This window comes from Schistocerca serialis, chromosome 5, assembly GCF_023864345.2.
Source record: "Schistocerca serialis cubense isolate TAMUIC-IGC-003099 chromosome 5, iqSchSeri2.2, whole genome shotgun sequence".
In the NCBI taxonomy this organism is placed as follows: domain Eukaryota; kingdom Metazoa; phylum Arthropoda; class Insecta; order Orthoptera; family Acrididae; genus Schistocerca; species Schistocerca serialis.
Genome location: NC_064642.1, coordinates 60,948,964 through 60,967,538, shown reverse-complemented (window position 1 = coordinate 60,967,538; position 18,575 = coordinate 60,948,964). Strand labels below are relative to the sequence as shown.

The 18,575-nt window shown below is 43.1% G+C and overlaps 1 protein-coding gene across 1 annotated transcript in view; it reads left to right on the top strand.

Moving 5' to 3' along the window:
• LOC126480931 (uncharacterized) overlaps nucleotides 1–18,575 on the top strand; it is a 222,548-nt gene that overhangs the window by 134,415 nt on the left and 69,558 nt on the right. Inside the window, exons 6-8 of the mRNA XM_050104344.1 lie at nucleotides 5,083–5,259; nucleotides 8,559–8,796; nucleotides 13,393–13,782. Coding sequence (XP_049960301.1) covers nucleotides 5,083–5,259; nucleotides 8,559–8,796; nucleotides 13,393–13,782 — 805 coding nt within the window. The remainder of the gene's footprint in view (nucleotides 1–5,082; nucleotides 5,260–8,558; nucleotides 8,797–13,392; nucleotides 13,783–18,575) is intronic.

Genomic DNA, 18,575 nt, shown 5'->3' with positions numbered 1-18,575 from the left:
TGCTCCAGAGTTGTGTGGCTGAAATGCAGAAGGAGAAGGAGATAGATTTAATATTTTGCACGAGTACAGCCAAGATAATGGACATAACGAACCTGGCATCACAGTTATAGAGCGAAGACAGGTATTTGATTATCAGGGAGAAATGTAGAGGGTACCGATGAAGAAATCGGAGCATGTCAAAATCAAGCCACCTACCTAGTCGCATCCAGCCTGAGTGAATGTAGCAAGGAGTGACATGATCGTACAACCGAATATTACTACACACACTTTCGTGGCTAGTTCGAGTCATCCAAAGTTGTAAATATTTTGCCTTGTTAACTGCATCACAGTAGCAAAGATCTGGCAGGAATGAAGACGGACTAACTTTGTTTTATTTCAAGGGAAATAACTTTCTAAATTTTTAGACTGTATGTAGGCAAGAGAGAGATTTCCTGCATGCTGCTACAGTTTATTCTTCCCAGTTTAAATTCTCATCCAAGATTCTGCAAGATAGTTTACAATTTTTTGATTGTGTAATTGAATACCATCAAGTAGTATTCGAGGAAATGATTAACAAAAATGTTTACTGGTCAACTTTTGGTATGATATGAGGCTAACCCATGACTTCTTAGGTTTTAGTGTAAGACCCAGGTGTTGATGCCTACTGTGATACTGAAGTTGTCATTCACACTTGGTGCAGTAGCAACGATGTTGTTAGGGGCTATACTTAGCTACAGTTGGATGTAATCTACACATATTTATGCTTGTTTGTTGATTTCTTTGTTCTGGGAACATTAGGGCCATCAGACTCTCTTACGAGTGAACAGGTATTCTACATATCTCACATTACATTAATTGCAACAGGCATGTTGTAAGAGGTCTTACATTTAACGTAGACGACTATATTTAGAAACATAAATGACTTAAATATCGAAAACAGTTGACGGTATAAAACACAGGTTATATTCATTCAAGAAAAGTAAAACAATGAAGACAACTAACAGGCCGGTAGATTAAACATGTGAATGGTGTCATCAATAGAAATGAAAGGAGGTGCAGGGCAGGGAGAAAAAAAGGGGCATGATAAAACACGAGTAATGAAGACTGGGGAAGAGAAAGTGGTTTGGATGATTGAGGAACCAAAAGAAAAAGAAGCATAAATGGGAAAAGATGGGAGCATTTGCTTTACAGTTTGATTGAGGAAAACAGACTAGTTTGAGGGGGGGAAGTTATGAAGTTGACACAAAGAAGAGCGTCAGCTTTTCATTAAATGCATCAGAGCTGTGAATGATGCGCAGGTTGCAGGGCAACTTGTCCCAGAGGCTGGCAGCAGCAACAGAGGAGGAGTCTGTGACTGTTTTTGATTTCTGGATGGTCGCAGCTAGGATACTACTAGGTTGATTCAAGTGAAAACGTGAAGAGTTCCATAAAATGTAGAAAAGTTGTGTGATGATGTTGGTAGGTGGCAGTGAAATTCTTTGAGGTTCAGAAAGTGACCAACAGGCGGCAGAGTGATGCTACAACGCAAGAGAGGCAGCAGTATCCAAAACAAGATGGACACCCCGCTGTCAACATGCATTACTATTGAGAAGCTACCTTTGATGCATTTTTTGTCTAGTGAAGGTGTCAAACTAATCGAAATTCATCGCAGGATGACAGTGCAGTATGGCGATACGTGTGTGTTGTTGCAGCAAGTATGATAACGACGTAAGAAGTTTAAAAGCGATGTTACTTGTGTGGAGGATGCCCCGAGACCAGGGCAGGTTAACCGCATAGTGGGGCACGAGAAATTAGTGCAGGAGCTTGCAAAGGAGACCAGATGGGTAACTCTGAACGAAATAGCCACGAGTGTGAAGGTTAGTATTGGTTCAGGGCAGAATATTGTTCACATTGTACTGCACTTCAATAAGGTGTCTGTAAGATGGATACCACGTCAGTTGACTGCCGAATCGAAAGACTGTCACGTCGATGCCTGTGAAGAATTTTTGCATCATTTCCACGTCGACGGTAATGCATTTCTGGGAAAAACTGTTGCAGGTAATGAGACTTGAGTCCACTGTCACAAAAAGAAATGAAAAGGTCAAGCAAGGAGTGGCGTCACAGCTCATCGCCAAAACGAAAACAATTTTCCACTCAACTGTCTGCGGGAAAAGTCATGCTCGGTCTCTCCTGGGATGCAAATGGAGTAATTTTGGAGCATCACATGGATAGTAGACTGACGGTAACCAGCACTTCTTATTCAGACATGCTGAAAAGTTAACTTTGCCCTGCAATCAGGAGTAAACGGTGAGGACTTCTGACTTCAGCCCCACCACATACAGCTTGAAAGACAGTTGAGACTATTCAGGAAATGAAATCTGAATATCTGCTACATCCTCCTTATTCCCCAGGCCTCGCTCCTAGTAACTTCCATCTGTTCGATGCACTCAAAGAAGCAATGGGGGACAGGTATTTCAGAAGTAACAAAGATGTGAAAACCGTGATGGACGACTGGTTATACACACGACCAAAAGAATTCTTTCATCGCCGTCTCTAATGCACTTCCGAAGTGATGAAATATGTGCATTCAAAGTCAGGGAGACCATGTCGATAAGTGGCATGCAAGTTTTTCGTTCATTGTTACAGTTGAAAATATTATAACACTTTTAAGGTTTTCATTTGAACTGCCCTCCTAGATAAATGACTCTTTGCGTTGTTATTGTGATAAGATGTCTGGTACTTAATACACTACTGGCCATTAAAATTGCTACACCACGAAAATGACGTGCTACAGTCGCGAAATTTAACCGACATGAAGAAGATGCTGTGATATGCAAATGATTAGCTTTTCAGAGCATTCACACAAGGTTGGCGCCGGTGGCGACACCTACAACGTGCTGACATGAGGAAAGTTTCCGACCGATTTCTCATCCACAAACAGCAGTTGACCGGCGTTGCCTGGTGAAACATTGTTGTGATGCCTCGTGTAAGGAAGAGAAATGCGTACCATCATGTTTCCGAGTTTGATAAAGGTCGGATTGTAACCTATCGCGATTGCGGTTTATCGTATCGCGACATTGTTGCTCGCGTTGGTCGAGATCCAACGACTGTTAGCAGAATATGGAATCGGTGGGTTCAGGAGGGTAATACGGAACGCCGTGCTGGATCCCAACGGCCTCGTATCACTAGCAGTCGAGATGACAGGCATCTTATCCGCATGGCTGTAACGGATCTTGCAGCCACGTCTCGACCCCTGAGCCAATAGATAGGGACATTTGCAAGACAACAAGCATCTGCACGAACAGTTCGACGACGTTTTTCAGCAGCACGGACTATCAGCTCGGAGACCATGGCTGCGGTTACCCTTGACGCTGTATCACAGACAGGAGCGCCTGCGATGGTGTACTCAACGACGAATCTGGGTGCACGAATGGCAAAACGTCATTTTTTCGGATGAATCCAGGGTCTGTTTACAGCATCACGATGGTCGCATCCGTGTTTGGCGACATCGCGGTGAACGCACATCGGAAGCGTGCATTCGTCATCGCTATACTGGCGTATCACTCGGCGTGATGGTATGGGGTGCCAATGGTTACACGTCTCGGTGACCTCTTGTTCGCATTGACGGCACTTTGAACAGTGGTCGTTACATTTCAGATGTGTTACAACCCGTGGCTCTACCCTTCATTCGATCCCTGCGAAATCCTACATTTCAGCAGGATAATGCACGGCCGCATGTTGCAGGGATCCACCACGGCGTTCCGTATTACCCTCCTGAACCCACCGATTCCATAGTCTGCTAACAGTCATTGGATCTCGACCAACGCGAGCAACAATGTCGCAATACGATAAACCGCAATAGCGATAGGCTACAATCCGACCTTTATCAAAGTGGGAAACGTGATGGTATGCATTTCTCCTCCTTACACGAGGCATCACAGCAACGTTTCACCAGGCAACGCCGGTCAACTGCTGTTTGTGGATGAGAAATCGGTCGGAAACTTTCCTCGTGTCAGAACGTTGTAGGTGCCGCCACCGGCGCCAGCCTTGTGTGAATGCTCTGAAAAGCTAATCATTTGCATATCACAGCATCTTCTTCCTGTCGGTTAAACTTCGCGTCTGTAGCACGTCATCTTCGTGGTGTAGCAGTTTTAATGGCCAGTAGTGTACTCATCGTCGGCAGGGTGTAGAGGCAAGTAGAAGTTGTTCTTGCACATGTTACCGTTGTATTCTGCCCAGCTGAGAAGTTCACATACATTTAGACCCAATTCTTTACTGTTTCTTGATACTGTTTTTAGTATACCGCCAAGAAGAATAGGAGATAATTGGTCGCTGAATTCAGAGCTAATTAATTTTTGATGCGATGCGAAAATTACGTGGCACCCCGTCACATTTAGTTTAGGTCCCACGCGTTGCGCGTATCTGAATGCTGAAGACAGAGCGTCATTCGTCTAGACCAGGGGTTCCCAAGAAAATTTTCTCGAGGATCCCCCTCATCGAGCATGATTGGTAGCTTGTCATATCACAGTATCAAGTACCTATAAAAACCAAATTAAGAGTCTGTTTATACTTTATGTATTTTTGGTACTTGCAAAAACATTGAGATATTCATTATTGAAAAAATATTGAGCTTAAAACTTTTTCAATTTCGCCATCATTGTTACTGTTAAATTTTTGATTATTGGTCAAAATCTTTGTCTTCAAATCTGGGTGTTTGGTATAATAAACTCCTTAAAAAAATAAAAATTGAGTATGAACTGAAAATGACAGGAAAAAATTAAAACTGATTGTATTGGTCTTGCGCTAGAGTGAGCTAGTGTCAGTTGGCCCTAGGAAGACGCCAGACGCAGAAGTCAGCGTTCGCTAAAGCTCTGCTCATGCAGGAAGCGGCCAAAACAAAAAAATCTGTTATCATACGAAATATTTTTAATCTAATAGCATTTTGCTGACCCCTCTGGCATAGTTCGCGGACCACCTATTGGGAACCACTGGCCTAGAGAGTGGCAGTACTGACAGCTTCTGTTGCGGCTCTCAAACAAAGCTGGAGGTCAGCGGCAGTTACCCGACACGAACCGACGCACAACTCGCCAGCAGTGGTAGTATGTGAGGTTGTATGTGCCGCAGCCTGCCGCCGCCGCGCCGCCGCCAGAAGGAGCGGGCCGAGCAGCGGCCGCAGAGGGTGCCGGCGCGCAGCTTCTACTTCGGCATGGAGCACGGCGAGCGAGACGCCGTCGACCGCTTCGCCGCCAGCCTGCAGCGCCGGCCGACCCTCGCCGCCGCCGGCGCCTCCACTGCCGCCAGGTAAGTGATCAAATATTCCGTCAAATATATTTGACAAAGATCTTTGACGTAGCGCTAGAAGGGGTATTACACTGTCATCATATTTTTCGTCAAAGTTCAAGATGGCTGACAACAGCAACTTGTTATTACCCGCAGCAGTTGTATGTACCACAATTGCACTGTGTGCACATGCGGAAGAGAAGCGGGGGAAAAAAAGGAAACATACCTGGGTGAAGCCGTGGGTTTTACGACGACACGATAAAAGCATTCAACAAAACTTGTTACGTAAGCTTATAGTGGAGGACGTCAAGTCGTACATCAATTACTTAAGAATGGATGAGAATACATTTCTGTATGTGCTCAATGAAGTGTATCCTCATATCACAATATTCCCTTAAGAACAGCTACATCTGCAGAAGGCAGGCTCACTGTAACACTCTGGTTGCTTGCTACAGGAGAGGGTTAGGTTAGGTTAGCTCAGGTCAGGTCAGGTCTCCAATCTTCGTAATCTATTTTTGTATTCAGCGTGCCTCACGTTGTAAAGCGCCTCATCTGCTTCAGACATCACTATTAATTTTGTAGTTCTCGGCAAACACCTATTGTATTTACCGGCAATGTTTAGAAAAACACTACAGACGACAGAATGCAGCGATGCTAGCGCTCCATGTGGTAACATGTCACATTGCGGTAAACAGAAGACAAGCGACTTCTTTGATCAAATCTACAGCGAGGCCCTAGATTTGATCAAATATTGGACGACATTTGACAAAGTTCCCTATTACACCATCAAATATCTTTGACAAAGATATTGGACAAAGATATTTGACAAAGAAATTTAATAGTGTAATACCGGCCTACGCGCCGAGCCTCGTACTACCACCCACATGTTTCCTCCACAGTTACACTTTTCCAAACAACACGTTTCTGACAGCTTTCCCTGCTGTACATAGTAGCGATTGTCAAGTAGGAGAACTACCGATTGAAGTCACCTAACAAAGCATTACTCACATTCCTGAAAGAACTCACTCCTCCCTTTCTACTGCTATAAGTGGAATGACCATATAAAATTAATTGTTGGTAAGGCGGGTACCAGGTTGATATTCATTGGGAGAGTCCTTAGAAAATGTAGTCCATCAACAAAGGAGGTGGCTTACAAACCACTCGTTTGACCTATACTTGAGTACTGCTTATCAGTGTGGGATCCATACCAGGTCGGGTTGACAGAGGAGATAGAGAAGATCCAAAGGAGAGCGACTCGTTTTGTCACAGGGTTATTTGGTAAGCGTGGTAGCGTTTCGGAGATGTCTAGCAAACTCAAGTGGCAGACTCTACAAGAGAGGCGCTCTTCATCGCGGTGTAGCTTGCTGTTCAGGTTTCGAAAGGGTACGTTTCTGGATGGGGTATCGCATATATTGCTTCCCCCTACTTATGCCTCCCGAGGAGATCACGACTGTAAAATTAGAGAGATTCGAGCGCGCACGGAGGCTTTCCGGCAGTCGTTCTTCCCGCGAACCATACGCGACTGGAATAGGAAAGGGAGGTAATGACAGTGGCACATAAAGTGCCCTCCGCCACACACCGTTGGGTGGCTTGCGGAGTATAAATGTAGATGTAGATGTGCACTGCTGACGTTGGTCGAGGCTGTGAAGTGGTGTGTGTGTGTGTGTGTGTGTGTGTGTGTGTGTGTGTGTGTGTGTGTGGGTGTGTGGTGGGGGGGTGCGTGTGCACGCCAGTCAGTTGTGTGCAATCGGCACCAGGTCAACCTGTGGATGTGACAGAATGACAGGAAGGAACTACGTAAGACAGCATCAGAACAGTGCTCGTAAAAAGGTTCTTACTGACAGGTACCAGAGAAGAATGTCACACCTCGTCTCTGAAAATCCATATCAACCCATTGGTAACCCAAGCCAAAGATGGAAAAACATTTTTGCTGAAAGTACTTTATTCTTATGTTTTTTAGGGTGGGAAATCCAAATACGATACTTAAAAAACTGTATCACCCACCATTTCTTCACACTTTACAGTTAAATTGATTAAATTAAGCGATTTTTTTTAGAATTTAACAGCTTTTATACAGTCAAAATAATTTAAAAAGTTGCTGGCAAAAAAAGGTCGATTCAATTTTTGTGTTAACAGATGGTGTTTTGTTTACTGTAAAACTAACCTTACTTGCCCGTTTCCTGTACATCTGCTCAGTACAATGTCTAATCGTGGCTGTAAAAAGTCTGCTGACAGTTTTTGTTATACTTGTGGTGAATTTCTGATTACAACACACCAAAGCAACATTACAGACTTTGTGAAAAAGTTATATTTTAACTAAAGTTCAGTCTTGATCACAACACTTATGTCTCAATAACATAGGTGACCGGTTTCGGTTATATTTATATAACCATCTTCAGACCCATGCCTTCCTTGGAGGATGGTAGGCGGAGCTCTCCTCAGCTGCTACGAAGTCAACTTTTGTGAAAAAGGTTTATTTATCATACTTTGGATCTAAACTTGGTGATCGAGATAAATCTTGGGCGCCGCATAAGGTATGTTATGTGTGTGTTGAAGATTTGAGAAAATGGTACAAAACGGAGAAAAAAGCCTTTAAATTTGCTGCTCCTATGATATGGAGGGAGCCAAGAAATCATCCCAATGATTGCTGCTTTTGCAGTGTCGATATTACTGATCATAAGAAGAAAGTAATCAGCTACTCTAACCTTCCGTCCGCCACCCGACCTGTACGGCATGGCGTAGATTTGCCAGTTCCTGAACCGTCATATGATTTAAATTCTATTCCAACAGAAGTATTTTCTGATGTACAATCTGATTTAGATGAACCAGATGATGAATTCCACTGTACTCAGACCGAGCTTAACGATTTGGTTAGGGATCTCGGCTTAACGAAAGAAAAAGCTGAATTGCTTGACACTAGATTAAAAGAAAAGAACTTATTGGTAGATGGAACCACCATATAAATGTATAGAAAGAGAGAGCAGCGACTTTCCAAGTTTTTTCAACAAGAAGGTGATTTAATGTACTGCTCAGATATTCCCAGTCTGATGAATGTGTTTGGTATTGAGTACAAAAAGAAAGACTAGGCTTCAGGTGGATAGGACATACGTGAAAAAACCTTGCGGACTCTCTTGCACATTGAACTGAGCCCATTATCGAGCCTAGGGGCAGTGCTGCTGCTCGGTATATAGTGTGGTGCCTCCAGGGGATGAGTAACACGTGCTCCTTGTGTGTAGATTACAGCGTCGAGGTGAACACCGTCAGTGCTTCTTTTAGCACGTCCGTACTAGGGTACGTCCAAAACGTAGAAATTTGCCCAGGTTGCCCGGAGGCAGCCTGTCGAGCGGCGAGGCGTCGGAGGAGGACGAAGACGAGGAGGACGAGGCGGTGTCGAGCGCTCGGCCGGGCCGCGGCGGCATCGCGCTGCAGCTGCGGCCGACGCTGCCCAAGAAGCAGCCCGAGGTGCCACGGTTCTCGCCCACGGCTGCCTGGCGGCTGCTCTCCGCACTCGAGCACCCCGCCTCGCCCGCCACCTCCACAGCCGGCGACGACGCCTCGGTCAGTGGCCGGCCCTGCCTCACCTCTCATTACCTCACAGCTGCAACTTATGCTTTATTTTCACACATTGCACACTTTTTCGTATAATTCCATACTCGACACTTATCCTGCGCAAAACAAAAATACTGATGAAGAACTCATCACTTAATATTTCCGGGCTGAGATGCCATGGTCCGTACATAAAACTCTCCCCTGACGTTTCGACTTCGACTACGGAAGGCATCCTCCGAGGACAATTGGCGAACTGCAACGAGAGCGCGAGTGAGCGCCGTATATATAAGCCATCCAGAGGGCGCCGCTGTCAATCACGTGACGTTGGCTGTGCTATGATCTCTGATATTGCCAACCTTTTCAATTGAAATTAATCGATTGTCACGCTGTTGCTGCAATGTTGACATCCATATCACAGTCTAACGTAACAGTCGCAAAACTCTGCTGTAAAAGTTGTTGCCGTTTGACAGATGGAGCGACACTAGCGCTCCAAGCGGCGAGTGAGCTAAACGTCAGACGTGTCGTAAGCATGTTTGTTTTGCATCCATTTACTACGTAATTTACGAAATATTTGAGTTATTTTCTTTCCTCTGAGGGTTTGTGTAGTATCAGAAGGCATATATGTTTCTAAAATTGATTCTAAAATACGGCAAAAATGGACAAAAACCGTGAATCGAGTGGCAAGCTACAACTCATTCGTGAAGAAACACTTGTGACATTGGATAGAACTGCAGTTTACCACGTTGATATCAAAAGAATATAAACACACAGATTCATATGTAAGTAGCACAGACATGTACCTCTAATTGCGACAGCTCTTTTATCGTTCTGTAGGCCTACTGTGTTTGTCATTGTTTTCGCCTGTTGCCACAAGTACGATCTTCATCTTTATATTATTCTAAGTGGGGCAAGCAACTGCCAAATAGTGGGAGAAATATGTTGAAAACATGAGCTGATTACATTAAATTTCATGCAAAACCAAATATTTGAATAATTTTCGAACAATCTGTCAGTGAACAAGGTGCTAACAAAATAATGTCATCACACGAAGGAAGCAAGGAAAATTAAGTGACGGAGAACAGAAGTGAATGAAATACATACCACACGCTTTTGTAAGACACGAATAACTCCACTTAATCTAACCACTTCATCGTCAAAGCATGTCTGCGTTGACGATTCACACAAATTTGGCATTGATACATGGAGAGTTGAACTGGCTGCTTCTGTGTGGCAGTTTCCTCTTCATCGTCAGTTGAGGTGGCTTATTTGGGATGTCAAACAGTGTGGGAACTGCATTCTACACGAGTTTATTATTGTCTGCGTTCATGAACTGGTTTTGTTCGAAATGTAGCGAACAAAACCTAATATTATTATACAGGTAAACTGTTTTTTTTTTCATAAGGTATTCTCGTCTGCTACTAACTGACCAATTTCTGCTTCTAAAACTAAACATTAATCATTAACACACATGCAGTTTGCATGTGAATCCTGACGATACATTTTTAGTAACATGATGGTATATACCTCTCAGGATCTTTAGGAAACGTAAAAAAGACAGCTGTGGTGTCTTCTTCCTGTTGTTGCTGCAATTTATTGCGCAACAAACACTCCAGCTTGTAAAAACCATTGTATAAATCAAAATAAACAACCACTATTCGCTTTCACGATCGCGCCGAACTCTCAGATTAAGTTACTGGCCCCAAGCGTGGGGCGCTGCTGGTGCCTTAGGCAACAAAATCGAGGCGAAGTGTCGTGACTGTTATGTTAGACTGTGTCCATATCTTATCCAGCTTAATGTCTTCATCTTTTCTTTTAAAATTATTGCAGTGTTCGGCAATCTCAATCGCCTCTCTGTACATTCGCGCATAATAATGCGACGTCTTTGCTAAGACGGTCGTCTCACTAAACTTCATTTCACGATCACCTTCCTGAAACACATGTTCCGCTACAGCCGATTTATCAATATGTCCGAGGCGGCAGTTCCTTTTATGTTCTCCCAGACGGGTGTTGACGCTTCTTTTGTTGTGCCTATATAGACCTTTCCACAACTGCATGGAATTTTGTAGACACCTAATGTAGCTAGAGGATGTCGTTTATCCTTTGCGGATCTTAAACATTCTCTTATTTTCGTGGTGGGTCTGAAAACAGTTTCCACATCGTACTTACTTAAAATTTTTCCAATACGATCAGTGACCCTACTGATAAATGATGAGAACACTTTTCCCTTCGGTTAGTGTCGATCCTCGTCCATTCTGGATGGCTTATATATACGGCGCTCTCGTTGCAGTTCGCCAATACTCCTCGGAGGACGCCTTCCGCAATCGAAGGCGAAACGTCAGGGGAGAGTTTTATGTACGGACCACGGCATCTCAGCCCCGAAATGTTAAGTGATCACAACACCTGCTTTCACTTCATTCTTGATGGAGAACTGTTTACAGATATTATCTAAATGGAAATTTACATGAATGAGAACAGTGTTTATATCAAACTCGAGCTTCTTCTGGCATATCAGATGTTCAAGTAACTTACATTAGTACAGTAAGGTAATATCCTCAACAATTTCTAATATTTCTACTGGTGAACACCCCATCATTTTCAAACAAAAAATGAAATGAGAGATCACTGAGCATGGCAAAACCCTCTGTCAGTGGGGCTGTGCCAACATGGGGTCCAAAAAGGATAAGAGAATGGATGCACAAAATTATGGACCAATACCCTCACCATCAGCTAGCTGCAGAATTTTTGATAATATTCTAAGTTCGAATATAATAAATTTCCTTGTCACAGAAATCCAGCTGCCCACAAATCAGCAAGGAATTAGAAAGTAATGTTCATGCAAAATCCAGCTTGTTCTTTTCCTGCACAATGTACTGTGGACCTCAGAATAAGGACAACAAGCTTATTCCCCACTTCTAAACTTCTGGAAAGCATTGACACTGTGCCCCACAGCAGGCTGTTAATAAAGGTATGAGCATATGGAATAGATTCGCACATATGTGAGTGGCTCAAAGACTTTTTAAGCAATAGAACCCAACCCAGTACGTTGTCGTCGGCGGTGAGTGTTCACCAGAAACAAGGGCACTGCCAGGAATACCGCAGCTAAGTGCGATAGGATTGCTCTTACTCTCCATGTACATAAATTATCTGGAAGATAACTTAAGCAGCAATTTGTGACTTATCACTGATGTCACTGTAAGGTACCAGAGTGTGTGATTGAAGGAAGATACAAGATGACTTTAACAGAATATTTATTTGGTATGATGAATGACAGCTTGCTTCAAATGTACGAAAATGTAAGTTAATGCAGATGAGTAGGAAAAACAATCATGTAATGTTCAGATACAGAACTAGGGGTGCGCTGCTTGGCACAGTCGTGTCGATTAAATATCTGGGCCTAGTGTGCAAAGAAATACGAAACAGAATGAGCGCATAAGGTCAGTAGTAGGGAAGGCGAATGGTTAGCTTTTGTTTATTGCAAGACTTCTAAGAAAATGTGGCTCATTTATAATGGAGACTACATACAGAATACTGGTATGACACATTCTTGAGTGCTGCTCGAGTGTTTGGGACATAAGATTAAATGAAGATATTGAAGCTGTTCAGAGGCATGCTGCTAGATTCGTTACCAGTAGGTTCAGTCCACATGTATCACAGAGATGTTCTGTGACTTCAAATGGGAATTTCTGTGGGGAAGACAATGACTTTCTTTTTGTAAAACATTATTGAGAAATTTAGGTAATCAGCATTTCTAGCTGATTGCAAATACATTTCTTCTGCCACCATTGTATGTTTCTCATAAGGACCATGAAGACAAGGTATGAATGCATGGTTTCGCGGCGATATGAATTAATAAAATTTTCTCGGGCTTCCAGCCGCATCAGGTGGTTAAAATCCCACGAGCTTTCGACCGAGGTCTCCCTGGTCGTTGTCAAGTGGTAAGACTGCTACGTCGTTATATAGCCGCACTACTGGTTGTGACATCACTGGTGCTCTCTTCCTCACCATATACGGTCATGTTTTCATTCCGTGGCCGTCGCGCCCATTTTAACATCGCGATAGCCAGGTCCCAGGCTGTGCTGAGCTGCAAACCTCCGTCCATGTTGATGGTGTTTTCAGAGGTTTTTATTTCAATAGCTTCTTTTATGACACTATTCCAAAATCCCTTCGTCTTCATAACGACAGATGTTTCGTCGAATAGAATTCGGTGTCCATTTTCTAAGACATGTTCTGCCACGGCTGATTTTTCTGGATAGCGTAGGTGTAAGCACCTCTCATGTTCCGTCTGCCGTTGCTCCACCGTGCGTACTGTTTGGCCGACATAGTAACAGCCACACTGACATGGTATCATTTACACTCCAGGCATACAGTATATTTAAGACACTTCGTGCAGAAAAGTGCCATTGTGCACAATGAAAGAAAAATGTATAAATTACGTGGCTGAACCTAACCACAGTGTCTCCAGCTGACAGTCCCACACTATTTTTTTTTTTTTTTTTTTTTTTTTTTGTTGTAACTGGGACGTGCCTGTGCATTGCCCTCATTGTGGTTACTCCTCACATCACTACAGTCATGCTTTGTTAATGTGATGATGTATTGTGGGACCAGGTGCTTCTGGAGGAGCGCATCCAGAGGCTGTCGCGGCCCGTGGCACCGCCGCCACCGCAGGCGCCACGCAGTAAGTCGGGCGACTCCGGCATCTCGGGCGACGCGAGCCCGGGACGTGAGGACTCGCTGCTGCCCGCCCCGCCGCCACCCCCACCGCCACCCGCCACCGCCGCCTCCCCTGCCCCTGCACCACAGGCGTGGACACCGCAACAGGACCTGGGTGACGAGTCCAGCTCGGACGGCGAGGGCCGGCCGACACTGCCACTGGCGATGCCGCAGGCCCGCTTCTCACCACGTGCGCACCACGTCTTCTCGCTGTCGCTACCGCGTGACGACCGCCTCTGCCTCGCACTCTATGCGCCAGATGATGACAGCTTCCTAGCCTCCAAGGTCAGTCACCTCACTGTGTCTCGGGTCCTGCCATCGTAGTTTGTAGACAGCTAACGGCTATCTTTGTTTGCTCTGGTGAAAAAGTAATTGTGGCACTGCGAACAATAAGACAGTCCACATATCTCTTTTTTAATTTGTGTTTATGTGCAATGGGCTGTGCAGTGAATATTTTGGTAGGACATCTTCAAAATGAAACCAAAGGCAAACAGTGGGAACATCCAGGTAAAGAAACATACATGCAAGGGATCAATAGTCTTGATAAACATCAAAACAACCTGTGGAAAATAATACAAGTGCCAGCTATAAGATTTTCATTATAATCATGAAAAAATCAAGCTGTGACAATGAAAGTTAGTAATAGCATAAGTCCTTCTATATGTATTCATTGTTCAATGTGGAATATTTTCCCCAATGGCAGGTTGTTCTACCACCTTCAGACTTAGCTAAAGGGCTAGAAAAGTCAGTGTGCATTATTTGCTTTTTAACTGTTGTATTAGAAATTGACAAATCAGTATGTGAGGTATGGTTGGCAGCAAACTTTCACAGGCTTCTTCTTTTAAGATTGCTCCTGAAGCTTCAAGCTTGTGCTGCCATATTGGGCTTGCAGCACCTCATTTTGTGATTTAACTCTAAAAGAGTAGTTGGCAATCGCTTATTTATTGGCATACTTTAATCAAGTTTATTGCTGATAATCCTTGCTCCTCTCCCCAACTGTTCTAATAGCCTGCCCAACATACACAGTTACAAATAGTAGAAGATTGCCAACACAATCTCACATTGTCCAGGGAACACCTCCATTCATAGATATCCACAAGCTGATCACTGAGTTGACTTTTTTATAACCACAATCATATGTACATATGTGTACATTTAACCAGAATATTGCATCTTCTTTGCCTCAAATTAAACTGATGAGGCAAAACATTATGAAAATCTTGAATAAATGCTCCACAGAGTTCTTGCTATGTCAGATTTGTATGCAGTATCTAGCTTTCGACAACTTCCTTCGTCGTGATCGTCAGGAGTATAGTCGCTGGCTGTGATAGGTGCAAATTTTGATCTCAGTGGTTACTCTGATGACAAAATTCAAGTAGGTAGATGCATAGGGTAATATTCCTGCTTCATCAAACATAATTGTATCTTTGTTTATGAGGCTGTGTTTGGCAATAGCAGATTTGTCAAAAATCACGACATTTAATGTAGCGTTGATGCTCTGTACAGCATTAAAAATCATTTGCATTCATTGGTCAGTTTAACTGCTATCACATTCACAAGCAATTTTATAAATTCCAGGGACACTGAGACCAAGATTGTCTGTTACTTCCCATGACTATGCCTATTTTGTTTGTTGCAAACACTCAAGAAAGGAAATAGTGCTACAGGTTGATCATCAAAAGCTTGAGACTGAATAAAAATCTGACAAGGCAAGAACTCTCTGAAGCATTTATTCAAGAAATGAGCATTGAGAAACTATGCCGTCATATTATGGGCATCTGTTTGGTAGAGTGCTGGTCCACCTTTGGGATGTAACACAGCAGCAATCCTGTACTGCAAGGATTTGACGAGTTTCTGGTAGGTTTCCAGAGGCACATGACACCAGGTTCCATACACAGCTCACGCAATTCCCATAAGTTACGGGCAGGTGGTTTGTGGGCACAGGACTGGTGTTCAAACGCATCCTAGATGTCACAATCTTAAACATGGCTGTGAAACATGACCTGTGTAATACAGAATAAATCAGCCAACCAGTTACAAATCAAGGTTTATTATACCTTGATAATGGTTTCAATATTTGTAAAAATATCTTCCTCAGAAGTATTGGTCCTAAAAATATATACACCAGTTACACATTCCAAATGTGTTCCATTAGGCTCAGGTCAGGCAATGTAAGTCCACTATCCCAGTCCTCAAATCACAGTAGTATGAATCTGGACTTTGACAAACACAGTTATTCTGGTGGAAGATGTCATTGTCTTCAGGGAAGATATCAAACATGAAGGGATGCAGGAGGTCCACAATAATGTTTACACAGTTGACAGCTGTTATGGTGCCCTCAGATACTACTACAGAATCAGTGAATCACAGTAGGTCCCCAAATAGGCTGCGTTCACAGTGTGGTGCACATTTCGAGCAACTGTTTTGCCTGGATGACAGCTTATTTGGATGTGATCTTCAACCTGGTATAACAACAAATGCGATATATGACTGGGCAACACACATTCATTGCTCCAAAATCTAATCATGATGCTCCCGTGCTCACTACAGTCAAAACAGATGATGTCATATGGGCCAACAGAGGAATATGTAGTGGTCATCTGCTGTGAAGCCCCATTTTTAACTATGAGTGTAGAACAGAGTGCTCTGAACCACTTGTGCCAATGCAAGCATTGCACTCTGTACTCAGATCTGTCACAGACAGTGCCTGTCCAGCCGTACAGAGAGGACAAGGCTCCAACCTAAATGCTGTATGATGGGGTGCTGGTGTCACACAGCCTTGTCTCCTACTCATTGTTCCACCAGGCTCCACCCACTTTCCACAGATACTCATGACAGTAGTGTGTGAACAACCAACCAGCATCACTATTTCTGAGGTGGTCATTCCCAGGCACCAGGCAGACAATGTGCAATTTGTGAAAGTTGCTGATGTCTGTGGATTTCCTCATTTGTGGCCTGTATCATTGGTAAAATGATTCCTTATTATGTTTGCTCCACTTACATATTTTTCTTACTATGTCAGGTGCCTGCAGTGCCACCAGGCAGCATTCAGTCTTAACATATTGTCTGCCAGTGTAAGTCAGACATGCTTGCTTTTGTTTTAGTGTTTGAACTCAACCACTGTGCCACCAGAAACATCTGAATTACATTCAGACCAGTCATAACGAGTGAACTAACCATAGTTCAAATGTTTCTAATCCAACAACATGACCATAGATATTCTTTTGTGTCCCACCTGGAAGACGGCGCGTGGGTCTGCTCCTGTGATCTGCAAAATAGGCCGAATGAAGGGAGAAAGTAGGAGCAGGAGAGATAAAGCACTTTGGGTACTGCGTGTAAATTTAAAGATGTTTACTATAGGCAAAAACAAGTTAGTAAATGGTTACATAACTTTGCGATGATGAGCACGTAGGTGCAAAGCCGTATTAGCATTGTTAAGTAGTACAAAGTCTCAATAGCAAGCCAACACACTCTGAAGTTGAAGCGACGTATCCAGGCTGTCTGTGTTTGATGAAATGGGGAGAAAGCAGAGCGGTGCTCGTTGAGCTCCACAGTATTGGCGTAGTTCGTCTGCTTTCATAGTGCCAACCTACAAGCGTGCACCTATGCTGTGGCATCGGAACTATCGATACCACAAATATGAAACCAACTGTCAGCACTAATTAAGCATTCTGTTGGCATCGAAGCTGTGTAGGGTACATGAAACTATTTTTAGGCATATTGTTAAAGAAATTGAACGTACTTGTGAATGTATGAAGAAGTCTGGTATTCCAAAAAGAGCCACATATCTTACAAAATGACAACAATGGAAAGATCACAAAAATTAGACGTCATATGAAGGATTATAGGCAGTTGTTCCTCTAGCTCATCATTTGTGAATGGAACAGGAAAGGTAGAACATTATGGTGATACCTGAAGGCGGTTTGTGATGTATGTAAGTAGATGGTACATAATGTGCTACCCACAAAGAAAAATGCATTCTCCGTTAATATAGTCTCCCAAAATTATGTGATTTCTCTATCTGATAGTGCAATGTATACTGATATTCTTCCACTACTCTCCATACTGCAGCAACATCCTCTTCATTGATTAATGAAGGAGGTCGACATAGGTAAGTGGTGGTCTGGAGTTACCCTGTGAAAATCAGTGACCATATGAGATCTTTCATTGAAGCAATGATCCATTATGAGCTCTTCGAAAAAATTGTGTCTTAAAACTCATCTCCCTCTATTGATTCTTTAAGTTGAGACTTTTCTTACCTATTAATGGGTGGATGATCGTTTTCTTTTTTGTTTGGATGATATTCTTCCATATGTACTGTACATCTGTTCCCAAATTATTGTGCCTGAAGATGAATTCTTAAGACTTCGATATCAATACCAGTTAATCTGAATAACAATAATGACAGGGGTTTGCAAATAATAGTATTTGTTTTCAGCTGAGAAAGCATTAGCTACTGATGTACCACATGTTCTATTAGTAATGAAGCCACAATATTGTAATGAATTGCATGTTCTCATGGATAGTATTAATGTTTCCAAAAAAATCATCTGGGGCCTCCTTACTTGACACTATACCAAACTGGTCACCTAAGTCTCTGTAGAAATTCTTGGGTTTCGGGTGTGGAACCTCCTAATAGCAAATTCCTGAAAATACTCCATTAAACTTTGGGTAGACTTAGTGATAGGGGAGAACCCCATATCCACATTGTCCACTGACCCAAAACATCTGCTGCACTGAAGGTAAGTGGTGGTGAGAGTTTGATGGTACACTTTCACTATCTATGGCTCTAAATTATGCACCAGTAATACCAATCAACCTTTCAGAGACACTAAGATGAGTATTGACAGTAAATCAAAGTTCACAAGTAGATCAACCTTTCTGCATAAGATGTTCATCATTCTTTGTCTTCCATGCCTGCTAGTATCTGTCTACATTTACACATTTCTCTTTAAGGGGTCACTTTGTGATAATGGAATGTATGGTCGATTTACTACACAACATAGGAAAATTCTCTTCCTGGAGAGCCCTTCAGCATTAACATCAAGTTTCAACGTGTGAAAAAGTACTAGGCATAT